The sequence below is a fragment of the Monodelphis domestica genome, chromosome 3 (assembly GCF_027887165.1).
Source record: "Monodelphis domestica isolate mMonDom1 chromosome 3, mMonDom1.pri, whole genome shotgun sequence".
NCBI lineage: Eukaryota > Metazoa > Chordata > Mammalia > Didelphimorphia > Didelphidae > Monodelphis > Monodelphis domestica.
This window is the reverse complement of record NC_077229.1, coordinates 11,229,300-11,251,438: the sequence shown is the minus strand read 5'-3', so window position 1 is coordinate 11,251,438 and position 22,139 is coordinate 11,229,300. Positions and strand designations below refer to the sequence as shown.

Sequence of the window (22,139 nt, the reverse complement as noted above, 5' to 3'; positions counted from 1 at the left end):
CAAACCCACTTATGTTGAGAAATCTGGACCTCCTTTTTACTGAGACTTTGTATCCCTTTTTTCTCCCAGAAAACTCAGGTTTCTGACAGAGTCTGTAGGTGAGGATTCAAAATCAGGGCTGCAGATAAAGATGTCCTCAAATATTGGGTGGCTGCACTGTGGATGATGTGTAAATCCCTTAGATCCTGGCCAAGGGCAATGACAAATGTATGGGCACTGTCCCTAAATCCTGGGGGGAGAACCATCCAAGTAAATTGTTGTGGGAGGGGGCCGGCTAGGGACACCCACTCAAAAATGAACGGAGAGAGACCTTGTGTTGGAGAATGCAGAAAAGACATCCTTGAGGTCTAAGGTGGAGAACCAAGCTGTGGCCCTAGGGATCTGGGGTCATTAGGTTGGGGATGATGGGGTGCCTAGGGATTGCAGCCTCACAGACAGCCCTTAAATCCTGCATTCTCTCACTTCCCCCACTTGTTCCTTTGTTTGTTGCAGGGGATCTGACTGGATTGCCCTTTGGAGTCTCATACTTGGGGATTGACCTCTTCCCTTACAGCAGTGATAGAGTAAGTGAGTGAGTGTGTGTGTGGTGGCTGCTTAAAGGCTCATCTAAGAGTATGAAGGTGCCAGAACAGGGGGAACCCCCCAACAAGGCTGAAATGTGTCCCCATTTTTAACAAAATATCTCTCTCTAGCAAGAGGAGATGACCAAAAATCTGTCCTGGTATAAAAGATCATCACACTGGCAGGGGGGTAGGTGAGCTTACAAATTACTCTTCTGGTGCCCTTTGAACCCAACTATGTGATGCCCAGAGGGTCTAATGGGGCCTGAGAACTGAGGAAGGACAGAGTAAGTAGCTCCCATATCTCTTAAGAGAGATCATCTATTTACCTGCCACATCTATCCCAACCCTGGGTTCGGCCATAGTGATGGAGACAGAGGCAGCCAAACTGAACCCTGTGTCCCATTATTCCAAGACCTAAGGAGGCTGGAGGGCCTCCTGGGAAGTTCTGGTTTCAATAGCCTTCCTGTCCACAATTAGAACACCTGGCGGCTTTGACTTCACTGGGAGATCTCTGGACCAGTGGCCCTCCTTACCACACTTAAAGCACAAGACAGACTCCCAGTGGTTCCCTTTTTGGTTGGTAGAGATGGCAGCTGCAGTCATCTGAGCCTGTTCCTTGTTATGGGTTTGAATCTTGTTATGGGTTTGAGATTCGAGTCTTCCTCAGCCTCTGCCAGATCTCTGTTGTTAAAAACTTTAAAGGCTACACAAAGCAGCTGGGATGGGGCAATGTGAGATTCCAGGTCAAACTTTTGTAATTTCCTACCCATATCTGGGCAATGTTTAATAAAGTTCAATAAAGTGCATATTAAGGATAGTCAGGCCTCCTGGGTTTTCAGGTTCTATGCTGGGGTACTTCTTCATGACTTCTACAAGCCTGCTCTGAAATGAGGCTGGATTTTCTTCTCTACTCTGGGTAACTTCCTTAAGTGCTTCATAAGTAGCCTGCTTCCTCACTCCCTGCTGCATGCCTTCCATCAGGCACCTTGGCACATGGTCTCTTTTTCTCCCTCTCTCCACGTAACATAATGCCAACAGGGGTAGGCCACTGGACCAGCAATAACCCTTCTGGGACATCCATCTTCTGCATTAGTTTCAACTGTGTCATCTCCCACTTTCCGGACTAATTCCCAAACCCTCTGGTTTTCATCTGTGGTGCAGCAGGAGGAAACAATGAGGTATGAATCTGCCCAGGGCAGGTCAAACTGCAGTGTCACTGCCTTAAACCCCTCTATAAACTTGGTGAAGCTCTGGGAAAATCTTCCAAGTTTCTCCTTGACCTGGAAGAGGTCTGACATGGAGAATGGGACATGAGCCTGCACCATCCCTTCTCCTGTCACTACTCCTCTGAGGAGGCAGTGTATTGGGCACTGCTCTATGTAGGGCAAATGTGGGAGAGGTAGATAAAGAACAGAGAAAGATGGAAAAAAAACTGATCAGAGGGAGTATTGTAGGGAGTTCTAGGACCAAACCCAGGGCTGGTTTCTCTGACTCTAGCTGCCCACTGACCTTTACAGAGAGAAGGGGCAGAGTATTATGGGAGCCTCACAGGAAAAATGAATGCTTTGGCAAAGGCAGTAGGATTAACCAATGTTAGGGTGAAGCTTCACAAATAGTAGGAGGAGCTCCTTGGCCCTTCTCCCTTTTCCTCTCTTCTTGGTGTTTATGGTTGGGATAGAATGGAGAGAAGGAAGCTTTTCTTAAGCCAGATCACTATCACTGGGTCTCCCTCCAGTTTACCTTTCTCCCAAACTCTTGTCCTGTCTTTCTCAATATGGGAAGAAAGAAAAAAAGGCAATCACAATCACTTTCTGTCTTCTATTATCAGGTCTTACATTTCATGTCAGGGGGAGCAAACTCTACTTAGATGACAAACCTATGCGTTGCAGGTTGAGAGTTGGATAATACTGAGCAAAGGACAATTTATACATTCCTTCAATATGAGAAACCTGATAGGAGAGGATTATCTCTCTACTGCAGAGAATGAATTTTAATGTACCAACTTGTAATGTTGATATTCCTAATTTTTGGTCAAGAGAGAATCTCTTATACCAAGCCCCTTGCAGGACAATCCTAGGGACGTCATTGTATTTCTTCTCTTAAGGATACTGATTTTTAATGAGGTTTGATTGGAACCCCTCCCCCCCAAACTGGGGCCCAGAATTTTGTTTATGGCATAAACAGGACCCAAGAAGAAACCTATTCAGAGTGTAGTGAACCAATTTCCTTTGCCCAGATTACTGGGGACTGCTGAAATCTCATGAGAAGGCCACATTCTCCACAGATCTCTGTTCAATGATATGTTGGTGATCAGTAGAAGCTGAGAATTCTGAGCCCACTTCCTCATCGTATCACATAATCCCCCTTATTATTCTTTGAGGAAACCAATATGTTAAATCTCCCCAGTGAATCTTCCCATATATTGTATCTATACATTTAGGATTGTCTCTAAGGGCCCAAAGATATTATACATTTCATTGAGAGTCTACACTTGGTTATTTCTTAACATATTAAAAAATTGTTGATAAATGCATTGACAAGGGGCCATTAGGGAGCATTCCTCCCTTTTGGCACAAGAGTTTTACAATCAAGATAGAATCATGGTGCATGGGAAGGATAGAAGTGGATGGAAAACCCAACACCCTGCAGTTCAGTTCATTCTATCCAGAGGCTCACTCAGTGTCTCATGATGTAGTGTGTGATTTCTGGGGACATGTTCTCTTGCTGTCATCTTTTTAGTCTGGCTGGATTTATGATGGCACTCATAACATAACACAAAACAATGTTCCAACATGGTAAATATTTATTTACAACTACAATAGACTTTGTAAAGGATGTGTGACTAAGTTACTGATTTAAGAATGCATTAAATAAGCCACATAATAATATATGAATCATCTTTCCCAAAAATATGAGGAAATATATATGTATGTCTATACATATATAAAATTATAACAATTCTCCAATATATCTTCAAGGTTTAGTGGACGTAGCTTATATCCTACAAGCATGTAGGTCAGGTGTAACAGTATTGCATTACCCCACCATCTTCCATGACTAAAGAAAGTTGCCAGGCCAAAGGAAAACAAAAAGGACAGGAGTCTGACAAAAAGAGAGGATGTGGTCCCCTCGTCTGATTTCATGACTCCATCCATGAATCATAAGGATAGCAAGCCATAGTCAGGGCCAAATAAGGATGTTCTTACAGACTAAGTCAGAGGAGGCATACCTCAGAATGTTTTCAACTCTCCCCGAGACACTTCCCTTGCTTTGGCACTGACATTTGTCACCTCTACAGAGATCGTCAGTGGCTTGTTAGCAATCCCTTTGTAGTTTTCCTGGAATCGGACTCCAATGTCAATTATAGCCCTATGAGATCTAATAACCAGTGGCAGGTTTCAGTAGTCAAAGCCAGCATTGGCGAGCCTTTTCCAGGTTTGAGTGGCCAGAGGGCAAATTCAAGCTATCTGTGAGCCCCCTGCATTACTGGGGAGAGCCAAGTACTGGTGGCTGGACAGAGGGGTGGGGCATGCAAGACATTTCCTCAGGTGCTGGGAAGAGGGGGAACGGAGCAGCTCTCCGAGTGCTGGCTCTGCATGCGTGCCACATCTTCGCCAACGCTGGTAAGCTTTGGGGTATGCAATGCTGTCAGGGCTGTTAGACGTATAAACTGATTCTTTGACACCAAATATCATTTAAAATTCCATAAATTGAAGTATTTTTTAAAATCACACTTAAAACTAATAAAAAAAATTAAAAGATCATTTCTCAAACCCCATTATACAACACAACAGTTAAACATGTGCATTCCCCCCCAAAATACAGATTGATTACTTAAAAGTTTAGTCTAATAATACATGGTCACAAGTTCACAATTCTCAGAATGCATGTATATAAGTTTTTCTCTTGGTAAAAACTTGGTAGACACTTTAACACAGAAACTAAGGCAAAGTCTGAAAAGGACAAAAATTCCTAGAATTAAAAAGACCCATTTGATCACACTTGCTAACAGCTGTCCCCCATAGCCATGAGATGTTCCACCATGCACCATCTGATGTCACATGGGTCTCTAAACAATTTAATAAATGTCATTAAAAATCCTTTGAAGCTTATAGACATCTGTAACAATTACACCTGATCTAGTCATGTAAGAACAGGACTGATTAACAAGAGCACAGTTGACCCTAGAAACGGCCATAAACATATCAAAGACTAGCTGATTTTGAATTTTGTCTTTGTCAAGAAATCTGAAAAAGAAGATAGCTTTAGAAGTTCAGAAGATGGCTTGAATTGTCGTGAGCCAACTTCTCAACCTCACCAGAGATATTTCTAATAAAATCTCTTACTGACGTCATCCTAAAACTGGGTAGAGCAGTCGAGAACAATCTCTGTGCTGCAGAGGAAGTGGCTATTGAATTAGGCCTAGATGACTTACTCTGTAGATGCCACGAAGTGCCCAAATTCCTAGCCATGGACTTGTCTACTTGGCCAATAAACTGATTATGCATCAACACTGGCATAGTTAGATAGGCCAGACCATAGGCCCCATACCACCCTTGGGGAAGGGAAGAGTAAGCTTGAGGAGTTACACACATAGAATTGTTCAGGGGTCACCAAACCCCAAGGGAAGTTGGTCTTCAATTGTGATGAGGCAGTAGCAGTTGCAAAGGATATATATGATGGAACCTTTCCTCTATGCTATTGAGCTTTGTGTTAGGACAGATAAATATTGTGATAGGGAACAGAATGGTGATGTTGTAAGTTACATTTTCACCCATATATCTGCTACTCAATGGTCCTTTGCCTCTTTTAACACACAAGTCAAAGGCAGGTAAATGGTCAGTCAGTGGTAGTGGGTATCCCATATATTTGAAAAATTACCTTAGATGACATGTTAAAATCAACCGAGATTTGAAAATCTGTGAATCTTCAAAGACCATTGATGGTGGTTGTGACCAGGCAGATGGGATCTACTTGTCACTACTGATATGGCATATAACAAAAGCAAGAGGGACAAAAGGTTTATGAGCTAATATATGACCCCCGTTAGGAACAAATTGAGGTAAAATCTCACTCATATGGACTGAATTTTGCCCACAATAAAACAGAGGTCGAATGGAGCTGGTGACAGACCCAGCATCCATAAGGTCTGTTGGCCTTGCCTTGGGTTAGAGTATATTCTATTTGGCTAGGAATCTAAATAATAGCTTTATCCTTAGTCCAGTCATCAAAAGAGGGAATAAAAGAGGAAAATGTAATATGGTTGAACAAAATGCCAAATGAAAGTAGCATTTTTTTAATGGAACAAACTAAATTAGGTTTACTTATAAGAATCTTAATCACAAAAAGATAATAAGAATAAAAGCAAAACCAAATCCAAAGACAAATAGTCAAAAATTTACAATGAAAGTGATAGGATACAGTTCATCAGTATCACTAAAAAGTATCAGTTTTACATACAAGCAATGAGTACAAGAGTTTATTTTCTCCAATTTTCATGGAAGTTGGAGTAGTTAGCAACAATTCAAAGGGAGTTCCAAGCATGTTGAGTACTTCAAGTTTGATCATAATTCTTTATATATACCTTGTCTCCATGATGTAAATCATGGAGTGGGAAATCCAAGGGTCCTGCCTATATAGCTGCTCCAGAGTCATGACATCTTGTATAGAAGAAGCAACAGAAATGTCCCCCCACTATGATGTGTATGATGGGGGAAAAGGTTTAGTCTATCAAAAAGTATATCAAATAGTGAGACATGTAGACCTCCCCTAGGTCTGCTGCACAGGTAAAATGGGGCTAAGAGTAGAAACCCAGGCCATTTCAAGTGAGTCTCAGTGCATAGTTTGCCAATCATGTTTTAAAGTTCTCTATCTGTTCAACTAGTCCTGAGCTCTGGGGATGGAAGGGTATATGGAATTTTGGAGTAATTCCCAAACAAGAATAAACCTGGGATAAAAATAGAATCAGGAATATGAGTTGCCCTATCTGAATCAATGTGTGTAGGTGGACCAAATCGGGGAACAGTTATGGAAGGCTTTTATCCAACTGGTGATTGGTCCACTATAATAAGATGAACTTTATAATGTCCAGTTCTAGGCAGAGCTACAAGGGACTTAGTAATTTCCCCATAATGGGCAATCCATTGTCTACAGAACCCTGTACCCCCAAGCTTACTCCCATCTGCCTCTAAGAAAATGGAGGAGTCTCTGAATAGCTTCAATGCACTAGAGGAAAATGGAGCAGGTATCAGCAGCTAAAATAAAGCTCAAATATTCCACATTTTGAAGGCACCAATGAACCTTTGACCCATAAACTCCACTCTTTGGTGGAGTTGTAAGAGGACATGTCTACTATCTTCCTGGTATGTCTCTGCATCTGGTGCTTCTAAAAAGAAGTCATCAACATATTGAATTAAAATAGAACCCTTAAAAATGATAGCAACCAAGTCCTGCTGTAAAATTTGAGAGGTTAATGTTGAGCTATCTACATGCTCCTAAGGCAATTGAATTCATATTCACTAAGAACCTTTCCAAAAGAAAGTGAATATTTTCCTAGAATTTATATGGAAAGGAATGGAGAAAATGTGAAACTGAAGTCTACGAATATAAAACATGTAGCTTTCCTAGGGACTGATATGATGATTACAGGATTTGTAACCACTAGATTCCTAGGTATAACATGTAAATTAACTGCATACAGATCTTGTACAAAACAATAAAGAGGCTTCCCATCTGGGCCTGACTTGAGTTTTTTACTGGGAGAATTAGAAAATTATATTCACATTTGCATGAAATTATTATCTCCATTTTCAATCAATGAATCAATTGTTGGTGACATCCCTTCACTAGCTTCCTTGTTTAAAGGATACTGAGGAATGGAAGGTAAAAGGGGTGCCTCTTGCCTTAAACCAAACAAAAACAACCGACATAAGCAGGCCTGCATCAGAAGGGGATGACACCCAAAGAGATTCAGGGATGTCTGCTGGGATTTCAAAGGAAGGAGCTACTATCTCCTTACTATTAGGAAGGAGGATTGGGAATAAAGTCACAGGATCCTCAGGCAATTGTAGAGATGAAAAGCCATCTGGAAGGCATGATCTCATGGTCCTAAGTTTACATAAGAGATCTTTCCCTAATAGATTCAAAGGGAAGTCAGGCATTAGGAGGAACGAATGTTCTGATGACAGGGGCCTACAACAGGAGGAAAAAGCTTACTAACATTTTGAGACTTCCCTGACACTCCTATCAGATTTAAAGAACCAATGGAAGGATGTTCAGAATTGAGTTTGCTTCCTAAGACTGATCTGGAAGCCCCAGTGTCCAGGACCAATGATAATAAGGGTCTCCAAAATTGAGTCACATGAGGCTCTTTACAAGAGGGAATAGAACAGACTGGAATAACTGACATCAAAACATCAGGATCTGGAAAGGAGTAGATACCAGCCTCAGACTCCAAGGTCCCTCCCCCTCCCTCTCACCATCGCCAATCATGGCATCCTCCACAATGAGTACAATTCCCTTGAGTGGCCACTCTGGTTTGCTTCAGAACTGTGGGTTCTGTTTGAGTCTCTGTTATTATTACAGTTTTTATTCCTAAATTCCAAATTCTTCTCCTACAATTTATTGCTACATGATCTGGCCTGCCATAGAAATAACAATCTATCTGTTAACTAGACCAGAATTTTAGTGACCTCTTTTAAAGGAGCTTTGAGTTCCTCAATGGCAGATGTTAAAATTGGTGACAAGATAGATGTCTCTCTTTTTCTAACCTGTTTAACTCTTTTTAAGCTCACACCTTTCAAAAACATATAGAGTTCTCCTTTTCAACTGTTCTATATTCATTCTAGCCCAGCCTGGATAATGCTTGGGAAAATACTCTATCATTGTGAACTACAAGGAGTGGTTCACAAAATGGTGCTGTATAATAATAGGAGCATCATTGGTCTTAATGGAATCTAAAAATGCATATTCTTTAGCTGCTTCACATCCTCCATCATAAAACTAGTTTGGACATTCATTTTTTTTCCTGATTAACATATTCAAATTTTTTCCAATTATGGGATGAGTAGAACAATCCCTCATTCCTTCTAACAGTGCCTTCCTGGCCTCATATAACCTCACATAGTCCTCAGGATTATTGGGGTTCTATTATGAGTCCTATAATGGCCAATGTTTCCCATCAACATTTTAAGAATTCCTATCCTTCTCAAGAATTGCCTATCTTTCTCCTTCAGTGAGTAAGACATGGATTAGGTCCATTACATCATCTCAGCTTGGATTAAAACTCCAAAAAATGGCCTCAAATCAGAGAACAATGAGTAGTTCTAAATCAAACATGGGTATGTCCTTTACCCCCATTTTGAGATATAAGGGGGAGAACAGGACATAATTTCTCAGTCACTAAGTTGCTTCTAGAATCATGTGCACTTCCCTCAGAAGAAATAGGCCTTTAGGGGAGTCTTCATTTTCCACTATTGAGAGTCTAGAGTCCACATGGAGACTGAGTAGAGAAGAGAAAGAGGAGGAGGCTCTGGTTAGGTGGAATGAAGAGAGTTGTTGGGGAAGTTGAGGCAGGAGCAAAGTGAGGAGGTGAAGGAGGGGTGCAGAATGAGAGGGTGTGGTCAGAAAGGGTTGGTCTCACCTGGGGAAGGGAAGATGGGAATGGCTAGGGCTTCAGTGGGTGGGGTAGGTTGGGGAGGTCCAGAAATGGTGAGAGCCTTGGGGAATGGGTTGGAGCAAGGGCCAAAACTGTGAAAAGAAAGAGAGAAAGGATCTGGGCATTGGTGAAAAGAATATGTAGGGGACAGAGAAGCAAAAGAAACTTTGGGCAGGGTCACTGAAAGGAGGGAATAGGAGTAGACTCAGATAATGGCAGAAAGTCCAGATGAAAAGATATGAAAAAGCAGTAGAAAACTGGTTATAAGTTTGTCTCATTGGTTGAATCTTAGTAGAATCATCAAGTAGCACAGCCCAAATAAACCAATAATTTGATTGTTTGGGGGGGTTTATTTCCAATAACTAATTTTAACTCTCCTAACATCTTATATTCAAAAGATCCAAAATGGGGCCAAATGGGTTCCCCAGTTGGGGTGGTTATAGTCTTAAAACATTTCTTACAAAGGCTAATGGCTTTTTGAGGCCATCATGACTCTGTTGGCAGCAATTTCTTTTTCCTCACAAGATAAGCAATTTATATAAAATGTCTCCACTTGGCATAGTATTCTTCCAACAAATTAACACCTGTGGGGTAAGATTCTTATAGGAAAATATATATTTCCCATTCACAAAGACCCCCCCAAAAAAAATTTAGGTTAGAAACTGTTTGAACCTCCACCTTCAATGTAGTTTTGTTGAACAGTTTAGGCACAGTTTAATTTTAAAGAAAGGTGGAGAGAAAACTAATGGTCATCTCTTTCTTACTCCTTTATTGTTAACCTAGACCAGTGATGGCAAACTCTTTGCGCAAATTGCACCTTCATGTCACATGTGAGATGCCCCCTTACTGGGAGGGAGGAAGCGCTCCCATTGGAATCCTGGGCAGAGGGGTGGGTGAAGTGAGAAATATCCTCAGGTACAGTAGAGATGGGGAAGGGAGCAGGCCCCTCTGGCACATGTGCCATAGGTTTGCCAACACAGACCTACATTGAGTCCTTTCATTTTTATAACTTCAGAGTCTGGTTATCTTGTTAACTTCATTGCTCTCCCAACCTATTTTCACAACACTCTCAACCAAAAAAAAGAAGAAGAAAATAACTAACAAATACACATGACAAATAGTCATCCTACCCAAATTTTCTCCTAATGAGTTCAGCTTCTCAGGAAGTCAGAACTTATAAAAATAATTCTATTCTATATATGTCACTCTCATAAGACAAGAAAAATCTTAGAAAAAGAGTTCAGATTCTCAGGTGGTCACCCAATTGTTTAGATTAAAATTCTCTTGACACTGTATATTAATTGAAAAATTATTTATTAGATAACTAAAGCCAATTGGAGAGAGAAAATGCACATAATCACATGGCTAGTAGCCTAACTAATCTGTCACTCATCTCATCTCCCTCTGCTAGTCAAGAGACAGTACTGATTACTTAATCTCCAATTTATAACCCCAATGATGTCACTGCCTGTGGGTTTCCCAACCTGGACAGACCTGACCTCAGTCTGAGTTAGAGGTCAGTCCTTTAGACACCAGGAATCATGTGGGACCAGAGGCAAGTGTCTTCCTATTATGATAAAAAAAAAATCCCATGGAGACTATATATTTATGTATAATTATTTATTAGTAAAGGTTAGAGATGAGAGAAAGATCAAATGATCATCTGGTTGCATCTAACTAAAAACCACTGTCAATTGTGTAATTATCCTAAAAGTCCAAAGTCCAATATCTTTTTAAAGAAATTTTAGGAAAAGATAATCACCAACACCCTGGACCAGGAAAACAGATCTTCTGGAGAAGATCCTGTAAGAATGCTTACATAAATCAAACACTACATGATGAGATTAGGGGTGAATCTCTGGATATAATGAACTTAACTGGGTGGGGGGTGGATTGAGTCCTTCATTTATCCTGATTGTAAACACTTGTGTCAAGAAGAGGGTATGTCAATGCACCTACTGATCATTTTTCTTTCTCTCCTCCTTCCTCTTATTACTCAAATTGTAGTAACTCCCTCCATGAAATGTACAATACCTTTTTTTCACTATCATCCTAAACAGTCCCACACCCTCTGTCTCTGTATACTTCTTCTAATTACTATGATAATGCTAAAAATATTTAAGAGTCAAATATCATCTTACGATATTGTTATATAAACAATTTGACCTTGTTGAAGCCTTTACATCTTTCTTTTTCTTATTTACCCTTTTATGGTTCTCTTGAATTTTGTATTTGGGTAACAAATTTTCTGTTTAAGTCTGGGCTTTTCTTCAGGAATGCTTGGAATTTTCTATTTTATTAAATAGCCATACTTTTCCCTGAAAAGAACACAGTAAATTTTGATGGGTAGATGATTCTTGGTTGTAGCCCCAGTTTCCTTGCCTTCTGAACTCTCTCAGAGTTGGCCTCAGAGCTCTAGAACGTGGCTATAACATTCCTGGGAGTTGTCATTCAGGGATTTATTGCAGGAGGTGTGTCTGTGGATTCTTTCAATCTCTAATTTACCCTCATTTTCAAGAACATCAGGGTAGTTTTCTTGGGTAATTTTTTATAATATGATGTCTAGGCTTTTTTTTTTTGGTCATAACTTTCAGATAGTCCAATAATTCTTAAACTGTCTCTCCTGGATCTATTTTCCAGTTCATATTTTTTAATAAGAGATTTCATATTTTTCTATTTTTTTTTAATTCTTTTGATTGTTTTATTGTTTCTTGATGTCTCGTCAAGTCTTTAGCTTCTAATTGCCCCATTCTAATTTTTAAAAACTGGTTTTCTTCTATGACCTTTTGATTCTCCTTCTTCATTTAGTCCATTCTTCTTTTCAAGACACTTTTCTTCATTTGATATTTTTGTTTCTTTTTCCAATAGGTCAATTCTGGTTATTAAGACACATTTTTCTTCCTTACCTTCTTGTGTCTCTTTTTCAAGTTGCTCAATTTTGCTTTTTAGGCTGTTGTTTTCTTTTTCCCATTTTTCTTCAACCTGTCTTATTTGGGTTTTGAGTTCCTTTTTGAGTTCTTCCAGAGTATGATCCCAGTTTCCAGGGGTTTTTGAGGGTTTTTTTTTTTTATTTCCTTGGATCCCATCATCTTTTGCCAGCTCTATTGTTTGTTCCTTATCCCCATAGAAGCTTTCAATAGTTATCTCCTTTCTCTGATGTTTACTCATATTTTCAGTCTTGTTATCTTTATTTATTTTTTTGTTTGTGGACTGTAAGCTAGTTGAGTCTCTCTTCTTTGCTGGTTTACTGGATTAGGCAGGTTGCCCTGGGGTAAGTCTTTGAAAGTTTCTCTCCTCTGGGGCATTCTTTGGTTGGTATAGCCCTCAATTTGGGATCCAGGCATTGCCTATGACCTGGTTCTCTAGGTTATGCCCTAAGGCTGTCCTCACTGGTGCCACAGAGGCTTGAGAGTGCCCAGCATGCTATGGACCTCCAGACTTCACTCCAAGGGTCTGGTGCTTTAAAGGGTGAGTCTGGGGTGCTGTTTTGTTGGTGTAGCTTCCAATCTTGGATCCTGGCATTGCCTGAGCCCTGATTCAGAGTATGGCTCAGTAGGTGGGCAGTTGAACAGTCTGCATTTCTCCATGTGCTGTTTTGCTTCTGGATTACCATTTTTTTGTGGAAATCCATTCTACCTTTCATATTGTGTTCAACAGGAAAGCTCTTGTCCTTTTGAAGTGGTTTTTAAAAAGTGGTTTGGAAGGATATTGTTTCAGCCTTTCTCCGCTACTCTGCTGTCATCTTGGCTACACTTCCTGTACAATATCTTTTATGCTCTTATGCAGTGACAAAATCCTAACTTTATAGACTCCCAATGTGGAATGATTCACTGGAGACCAACATGTTAATCTCCTAGAGAAACAAGAGTAGGGAGACTCAATCTGCTGGTCTCCCAAATAATAACGAGGGGATTGTGCAAAGTAAATTGATCCCCACATTCAGTGACTCAACATAGTTATCAGTCATATGGTCCCAGCAATCAGTGCCAATGCCCTGGCGCTGGCCTATCTTAAGTCACCATGGAGACAAGCAAGACGTTTGAAAGGCATTGGCCAAGGAAAGATCAAGGGTTGGGAGGAACATCAATTCGAAAAGCCAGTGAGAAACACTGTGGAGCTCTCTTTTTCCCCATCAGGACTTGAACTAACACTGTCTGGGCTGGCTTTCTCTCCCTGAGCCCTTTTCTCATCTGCTGATCTCATGGCTACAATGGAATACTGGCTTCTTAACTCAAATTAGAAAGGCTGAAACCATATTTCTCTCTTCCTTTTTTACTAATAAATGCTTATAAATCTAGTAATAAGATTCTAGATTATTTTTTTAAAAACCTTACTTTCCACTTTAGAATCAATACTATGTATTGCTTCCAAGGCAGAAGAGCGGTAAGGGCTAGGCAATGGGGGTCAAGTGACTTGCCCAGGGTCACACAGCTAGGAAGGGTCTGAGGTCAGATTGGAACCCAGGACCTCCCATCTCTAGGACTGGCTGTCAATCCACTGAGCTACCCAGCTGCCCCCAGATTAATTTTTATTTATATCATTTCCCAGCTTGAGCAACTGGATGACCTTTAGATAGGTTGATGCATGCCGAGTGTTTGATACTCCAGAGAAGAGAGAGTGGCTCTTGTCCAGCAAGAGAGAGAGTTGTTACTCTCTTATAAAGTCAGTTTTCATCACTCCTCCTGGGACTCTCTGGACAAATTTAATCTCAGTCCTGGTCTGAGTCTTGACTTCTGGAGGTACCACCCATTGCAGGGTGCAGGTGCCAGCCTTTTCCTGGAATTTAGTCATGAGACTTCTGGCATCCTGTCATAGTACGCATGCCTGTCTAGTTAAAGGGTGGGGCTGATGTCAAGCAAGAATATATTTTCAAATGGAATAAGGAGGTTCAATTCATATTAAATTCACACATCCGGGATGCCAGAGCACCATGAGGCAATCTCCTTATACAAATTAGATTTCAAGTTCCAAAGGGTTTGGATAAGACCAAAATCTTTCCTTTTAAAAAGGAAGGAGAGGTACAATTCATATTAAATTCATAGCATGGTGATACATTACTCTCTGTATGAGTCCCCAGAATAACTTGCTGAATGTCAAGGTTTATTATGAGATGTGTCCCACTTTTGTCAAGACAAAGTCCAAGTGGGACCAAGTTTCACATAGCCTTATGTATATTTCTGAAGAAAGAGGTATTCCTTATGCCTCTCCATTTATTGGTGTGGTTTGGAGGACCAGGAATGTCCTGATTCAGCTGCTGATCACTGCTTTCCAAAAACTCTCAGGATAAGGAGAGAAGAGTCTCACAGCTAGCTGAAAGAATCCATCCCAGTCTGACTGAGTCTCATCAATTGTTCTATAACATCACTAAGATGTCTTGAGATCCACAAGGATGGACCTTATGATTCACCAGTCCTACTGGCTAAGAGCTCCAAAGAACATCTATCAGGTTTTTTTTTTTCCTGTTCAATCAGCAAGGACTGGTGAAATGCCTACTGTGAATCTTTTGAAAAAAAATTCCAGTCATTATATATAACATTTATTCTTTGTAATCTTATAAATCTTACTCTTTCACTAAAGGTAGAAAACAAAAATAAAAGAATGTGTTGTTAAAACAAAGCCTATTGGTACTTTTAAAAGAAACGGAAAGTCATTATATTCCAAAGGTTCCTCTTTCAACTAAGAAATAATAGGGAGACTAATGTTGGCTAAAGAGGATACTATCTACTTAATTATCACATTCAGGTGGTTCCTTTTTAATGTGAGTTTTCTGATGCATAGAAAGGCTAGTTTTATGTCTATAGACCTTTCCACATTCATTACACTTATAAGGTGTATCTGAGGTGTGATTTCTCTGATGTTGAAGTAGATAACTTTTCCGGGTAAAGGCCTTCCCACAATTTTCACATTCATAAGGTTTCTCTCCAGTGTGTGTCCTCTGGTGATCAACAAAATGAGATTTGTACGCAAAGCCCTTTCCACATTGATAACATTCATAACGCTTATAACCAGTGTGAACTTTCTGGTGCTCAACAAGATTATTTCTCCAGCTAAAAGCCTTTCCACAGTCATCACATTTATAAGGCTTCTCTCCAGTGTGAGTTTGCTGATGTCGGATAAGGAGACTTCTCAACCTAAAGGGCCTTCCACACTCATCGCAACTGTAAGGTTTTTCTCCAGTGTGAATTTTCAGATGGCAAACAAAATTCCATTTCGAGACAAAAGACCTTCCACATTCATTACATTGATAAGATCTCTCTCCAGAATTTCTCTCGTCATTTCTCAGTTGATCATTCTGGGAACCTTCCTCCCTCCATTCATTATCTGAATAAGAATGAACAATATTAGTCCTTAGAAAAGACCTTCAAGCATTCCCCATTCTCAAGGCTTCTCGACGCTATGATGTCTATGACATAAAACTAAGACATAGATTATAATGCAGGTCCCTTCCACAATTATTCCCAAAATGTAGTTTTATCCTAAATTGTTTCTTTTGCTTAGGAATCAATAGATTATCAAATACTTTTTGTGGGGATAGTATTTGCAACTTTCACTTAAAGGGATATTCACTGCTATGGAAAATTATTGAATCAAAGAGATTTTCAAATTTAAATGCTAAAATTCATGATCTTTCAGTTTATGGAGAATTTTTTTAGAGTGATTTTTACTTTGGGTATACCTTTAACCTGACTTCACATTCTCAGCCTTTCCTTTCTTAATGGGCATGGACTATGTTATTTTATATATAATTTAGGATAGTTCTTTCATCAAAAGACCTGGCCTCAAAGTTTTAACTGGTGGAATAATATTTGAGAAGTAGAAATAAAAAGTAAAACACTACTTCTGGCAAGACAGACCGATATTGCTAGAGATGGAAAAACTGACAGCCAGATAGATAGATAACATATACTATTCTCCCTCTGCTCAACAAAGAACAAGAAATTGTGGGGAGATCCACAATTAAGGAAGAGTTGAACAAATTATATGATTATAAAATACAGTTTTTGTACAAAAAAGATGATGGTGTTTTTAGAAGAATCTGTGAAGACATATGGAGGGATGCAAAGAAAAGTGAGCAGAAGCAGGATAACATTGTAAACAGTGACAAAATTATTATTAAGAAATATCTTTGTAAGACATGGGAAAAGGCAAGGTTTGATGGGGATATGATTGGGGATGTAGACTCTAAAATGATCACTCTATTGCAAATATTAATAAATATGGAAATAGGTCTTGATCAATGGCACATGTAAAACCTAGTGGAATTGCTTGTTGGCTAAGGGAGGAGGGTGAGAAGAGAGGAAGGAAAGAATATGAATCATGTAACCATGAAAAAATATTCTAAATTAATTAGATTTTTTTTTAAATATAGGAAAAGGGATCAACATTCTCCCTCCTCCTCTACAACTCCAGAAGAAACTGGAGAAGAATATTTTGTATAATTCCAGATAGAGATTGTTGATTCAGAGCATAAAGTAAAGCACAATTGTTGGAAACATAAAGATTAGGGGTTTGGTCCTACATAACTATTATTTGTAATTGTAATGGATTTTGTTTTTCTTGCCTTTTCAAAGGGTACAAGTGGGGAGTGGAAGGAAGGAAATGAAATTCAAAATGAAAATGTTCAAGACCATAATGCTATAAAAATTACATTCCACAAAGGGCTGCAGGGAAAAAAATTATAAAATTAGTCTTATAAGACTAAATAGTCTTAAGGAATGAGCAAATCAAAAACAAAAATCATAGAAATAATCAATTGCAAAACTTGAGAAAATTTTAAATAAAATATTAGCAAGGAGATTTTGGGAATATACCAAGTATTATGAACTATAACTAGGTGTTTTTTTATATCATGAATTCAGGGATGGCTCAATATTAGGAAATCTATCTGTATGAATTGCCCTTATCACTAAGGCAACTAACCAAAACAAAATATGGCATGCATTCCTTCTAAAAACACTAAAGAAAAATGGAATAAGTGGAACATTTCTCAAAATAATACTGTCTGTTTAAAACTATCAGCAAGCATTATTTGTAATGGGGATATGCTAAAAGCCTTCCCAATAAGATCAGGAATGAAGCAAGGGCACCCATTATCATCACTACTATTCAATATTGTACTAGAAATGCTTGCTGTAGCGATAAGAAAAATTAGAGGAAATAAAATAAGAAATGAAGAAATAAAGCTATCACTCTTTGCAGGTAATTTGATGAGATACTTAGAGAATCCTGGAAAATCAATTAAAAAACTAATTAAAGCAACTAACAACTTTAGCAAAGTTGCAGAATATAAAATAAGCCCACATAAATGATCCATATTTCTATATATTACCAATAAAGTCCAAGAAGCAATAGAAAAAGAAATCCCATTTAAAATAACTGTAGGTAATATAAAACATATGGGATTCTACCTGCCAAGATCTATATGATCACAGCAACAAAATATTTTTCACATAAAGATACATCTAACAACTGGAAAAAAAATTAATTGCTCATGAGTAGGCTGAGCCAATATAATAAAAAATGATAATTCTACCTAAATTTATCTATTCAGCCATGCCAAATTAGTCCAAAATGATTTCATAGTTAGAAAAAATAATAATTAAATTGATCTAGAAGTACAAAAGGCAAAGAATATCAAGGGATTTAATGAAAAAAATATGAATGAGGTGGTTTAGCTAAATTCTATCTCAAACTGCATTATAAAGTGGCAATCATCTAAACAATCAGATACTAAAAAATAGAGTAGTGGACCAACAGAATAGATGCGGCACTGAACACTACAGAGTAAAATGACCATGGTAATACAGTTTGACAAACTAAAAGATCAAAGCTTTTGGAAGACAAACTCACTATCGAAAACTGCTGGAAAAAACAGAAAACATTATGGCAGAAACAAGGCATAGATGAGTATCTCGTGCCATATATTAAGGTAAAGCCAAAATAGATACATGATTTAGAAATAAAGGGTAATTATATGAGATGTAAAATCATCCATTTTAAATACATTAAATTAAAAAGCTTTTGCACAAATGAAGCCAATGTAACCAAGATTAGAAGGGAAACAAACTAGGAAAACAATTTTTTTACAGGAAATATTTTTGCAAAAGGCCCCATTTCTCAAATAATTTCTCAACTGAGTCAAATTATAAGAATATAAAGTTTTCCCAAATGGACAAATGATCAAGGGATATGAACAGGCAATTCTCAGATTAACAAATTAGAACTATCTAAAGTCATATGGAAAAAGGCTCCCAATCATTATTAATTGGATAAAAGCAAGTCAAAACAACTCTCAGGTACTACCTCATGCCTATGAGATTAATATGGCCTAAAAGGAAAATGATGAGTGTTAGATAATATGGAGTAAAATTAATATACTAATAGACTTTTGGTTTTGCTTTAAAGTTATACAACCATTCCGGAAATTAATCTGAAACCATGAGCAAAGGGTCATAAAACTCTCTATATACTCTTTGACTTGGCAACACCGCTATGAGGTCTGTATGCCAAAGTGATCAAAGATAGACTAAAAAGGCCTCTCTATACCAGAATATTTATAGTAGCTCTTTTGGGGGTGGCAGAGGACTGGACATGGAAGGGATGCCCATCCAGTGGGGAATAGCAGACGTCAGGGTACCGTGCCATAAGAAACAGAGAACAGGATGGCCACCAGAAAACCTGGAAGGACTGATAATGTGGATGATCAACTGTGAACAAAATAACTATCAGCCAGGCAGGGTGCCAGGATAGCTCCAAGAGATCTGAGCCCCCAAAGGGCTCTCCGCTGCCACCGAAGGAGCCGATGAAGCCTGATATTGAACAGGGACACATCCTGTCAGCCCTGCACAGCCTACATCATTACTTACTGCCTTGAAGAGTGGGACGGACAGAGGGAGGGGACACGGATTGCAAAGTGTTAGAAAACAATGATGGAAAATGGTATTGACATGCAAACATTTTTTAAAAATCAAAAAGATGAAAGTGGAATTGATGGACTTTACAATAAACATGTACTGAATAAATAGCTTTTGGTGGTCCTGGATGACTAGGAAGGTCAGATGAAATATGTTCTTGTCTCTTAGAGACGATGTTCTAATGGTGGAAACATCCGTGTGAACTTTTATGAAGATATAGGCAGGGGGGAGGGGAGATTGCATTAGATTTGAGGGGAAATAAGCAATAGTTTGGGAGGTCCACCTGGAGGGAATGGGTCAATTTGGCCCGATCTCTCCAAGATGGCCTCAAGTGGTTCAGGCATTGCTGATGATTCTTCTGATGACCACTGAAGGCCACGAAGAGCCCATGCAGGCAGGGAAACAGGGTTTGGCTCCAACCACTGACATCCTTTTTTATAATCTCCATAAATATCATTTAGTAAAAACACAAATGATTATGTATAAGATTTATCATTCAAGATAGCAAAATTCACAATTTAGGTTTTATAATTTATAATTCAAGATAGCAAAATTCACACACGCCTTTCTGGGGTAACTGGTTGTTGCAGTGAATAGAACGCTATATCTGTAGTCAGGAAGAGCCAAGTTCAAATCATGGCTCAGGCCCATAGGAAATGCTGTCCTTGGACAAGTAACTTCATCTTAGTTTGCGTATCTGCTTGTAAAAAGCAGGGGGCAGGAAGGGATCTAGTATCACCTACATGTTTGAGTTGTGGTAGAAGTGAAATAATACTCATAAAGAATTTTGCAAATAATAAGTATCTAGTTATTGTTGTTGTAAAGTCAGTCAGTTGTGTATGACTCTCTGATTCCATTTTTATAGGGCTTTCTTGGCAAAGATTTTGGACTGGTTTGCAATATTCTTCTCCAGAGTGTCCATTTTACAGAAGAGGAAAACTAATCTCTGTGTAAGGGACTTGAACATAGTCAATCAGGCAGTAAGTGTCCGAGGCAGAATTTGAACTCAGGTCCTCCTGACTCTCGACTCAGCACTCTACCACACTACCTCACTACCCTTGAAGCATTATATGCTGGCTAACCCTAATCCTCTTCCAAGTTCCCCTCATGTTTTGAATCTAGGATTCTATAACTCTTTGTGCAATGCTCCAGTTGGTATGTATAAATAGAGATTGAGGAGTCCCATCACTGGAAAAAGACAGTGGAGTAAATGACCAGTGAGATGCGGACACAGAAGAACACTGGGTACTTTTATGATGAAGTTTCATGGGATAGGTTAGGTGAGAAACAACAGGAGAACATGGCTTCTAAGGATAAGAAAAACCTCTGAATTAAGTCCCTTTTAGAAAGGGAGGATAATGGAAAAAAATAGATAAGATGAGGTTCACCCCAAAACTCAAGTCATCAGACCCAAGTGTGTTCCCTAGGGCAGAAGAGTTATGGGAAGCTTCTTGTCCAACGTCCATACCGTGGTGGGAAAGAAAATCTCCTGCCTGGGTTCCACTCACTCACCTCGACATCTAATCCCCCGTTTTTCCTCTTCCGGGATCCAAAGAGCATCCCCTCTCTCCAAACTGTCAATTACTGCTGTGTCATCATCTTCCAGACCTGCTCATTGGAAATGGGAATATCAAGAGAAAAGTCACACCATCACCCAATGGTTGGGCTTGCCCTGTGAAGGACGCTGTGCAGTATGTCCAAAGGAGGTGGCAGAAGGGCGCTTGGAAGGCCTCAGCGAACGGGAGCCCTAGGCTCGGGACCTTCCCAGGGGGAACAGGCACGACACTGGGACACTGGCCCAGAAAGGATCGGAAGGAATGGGGGGAAGGGCGACAGATCAGCACAAGTTCATCCGGGAGTTTGCAGTCCCATGAAACAAAAGGTCAGTGGATGCGAGTTCCCGAATGTTCCTAAGCCAGTTGTCTCTCCGCTTCCCACCTAGTCGCCCTCCAGGTAGACCTTCCCACGCCCCCTTCCGCTTTGTTTTGGGTAGTCTTGCCCAGTGGAGCACAAGCTCCTACAATGGGCGGCTGCTCTCTCTTTTTCACATTCGTATCACCACAGCTAGGAACAGTTCCTGCCTGACGGGATACGTTTCAGAACTAAAGCTGCCCGTGGAACCCCAGCGCACAGCTGCTCCCCCTCTTCCACACACGACCCCCCATCTCCAGCACCCAAGACTTCTCCACCTAGAGACTCTCCATAACGTTCCTCCCGAAAGCAAGCCACAACCCTTAATAGGGAAGATTGGGGGACACAAAAAAGCCTCTTACCCAGGGAGACCAGAGTCCTGAAGTTGTCAAGCATCACATCCTTGTACAACTTTTTGCGAGATGGATCCAAAAGCTGCCACACAGACTTCGTAAAGTAGACCGCCACATCCTTGAACCGGATGGATTCCTAAAAGCAAAAAGAAAGTCACGTGGATGTCATCCTGTAGATCGGAAGGGTCCTAGAAAGCTGTCGCTCTGGTCTCTGTCTAATACTAAGGGAGCTCCCGGGTGTCTCTTTTTGTTCTAGATTAGGCATAATGTAGATTTTGAAATTAATACCCCATACTCCAAGTATTATGTTTATAAGATTTATAATAATAAACTAAAATAAAAAGCAAGCGTAAAAAGGGCACTAACTCAAGCCAGGGTCACGTGAGAAGAAAGGGGTGGGGGGGTGGGAAGAACCCAACTATGTACAGAATATGACCCCGCCCCATGGTGGAGAGGAGGAGAATTCTGGGAAATACTAAAAGAATTCTGGGAAATGTAGTTCAAAGGTACAAAATGTCCACTTCTACAATAATGAATACGCAGGGTAACCAGAATGAATGATCATTTTTATTTGCTTTTATATAACTGCCAGACAATAAGCCCAAGAGGCAGTCAGGGAGAGACTTAGTAGAAGGTTTCTGGTCTTGAAACTGGTGGGGATCACAAGCTTTCAAACATACGTAAAGCACTCTCTGCTAATAACTCAGCGAAAGCCCAGGAAACCAAAGAAAAATGGACAGTG

The 22,139-nt window shown here is 39.7% G+C and overlaps 1 protein-coding gene across 3 annotated transcripts in view; it reads right to left on the bottom strand.

Annotated features, from left to right (window-relative positions):
* Nucleotides 1–3,348: 3,348 nt before the first annotated feature.
* LOC100616824 (zinc finger protein 189-like) overlaps nucleotides 3,349–22,139 on the bottom strand; it is a 60,312-nt gene continuing 41,521 nt past the window's right edge. For all 3 annotated transcript variants that reach the window (XM_007490726.3, XM_016433087.2, XM_007490728.3), the window contains exons 3-5: nucleotides 21,407–21,533; nucleotides 20,646–20,741; nucleotides 3,349–15,540 (exon numbers count right to left, since the gene is read on the bottom strand). In XM_007490726.3, the coding sequence (XP_007490788.1) occupies nucleotides 14,945–15,540; nucleotides 20,646–20,741; nucleotides 21,407–21,533 (819 nt within the window). In that variant the 3' untranslated portion in view covers nucleotides 3,349–14,944. The remainder of the gene's footprint in view (nucleotides 15,541–20,645; nucleotides 20,742–21,406; nucleotides 21,534–22,139) is intronic.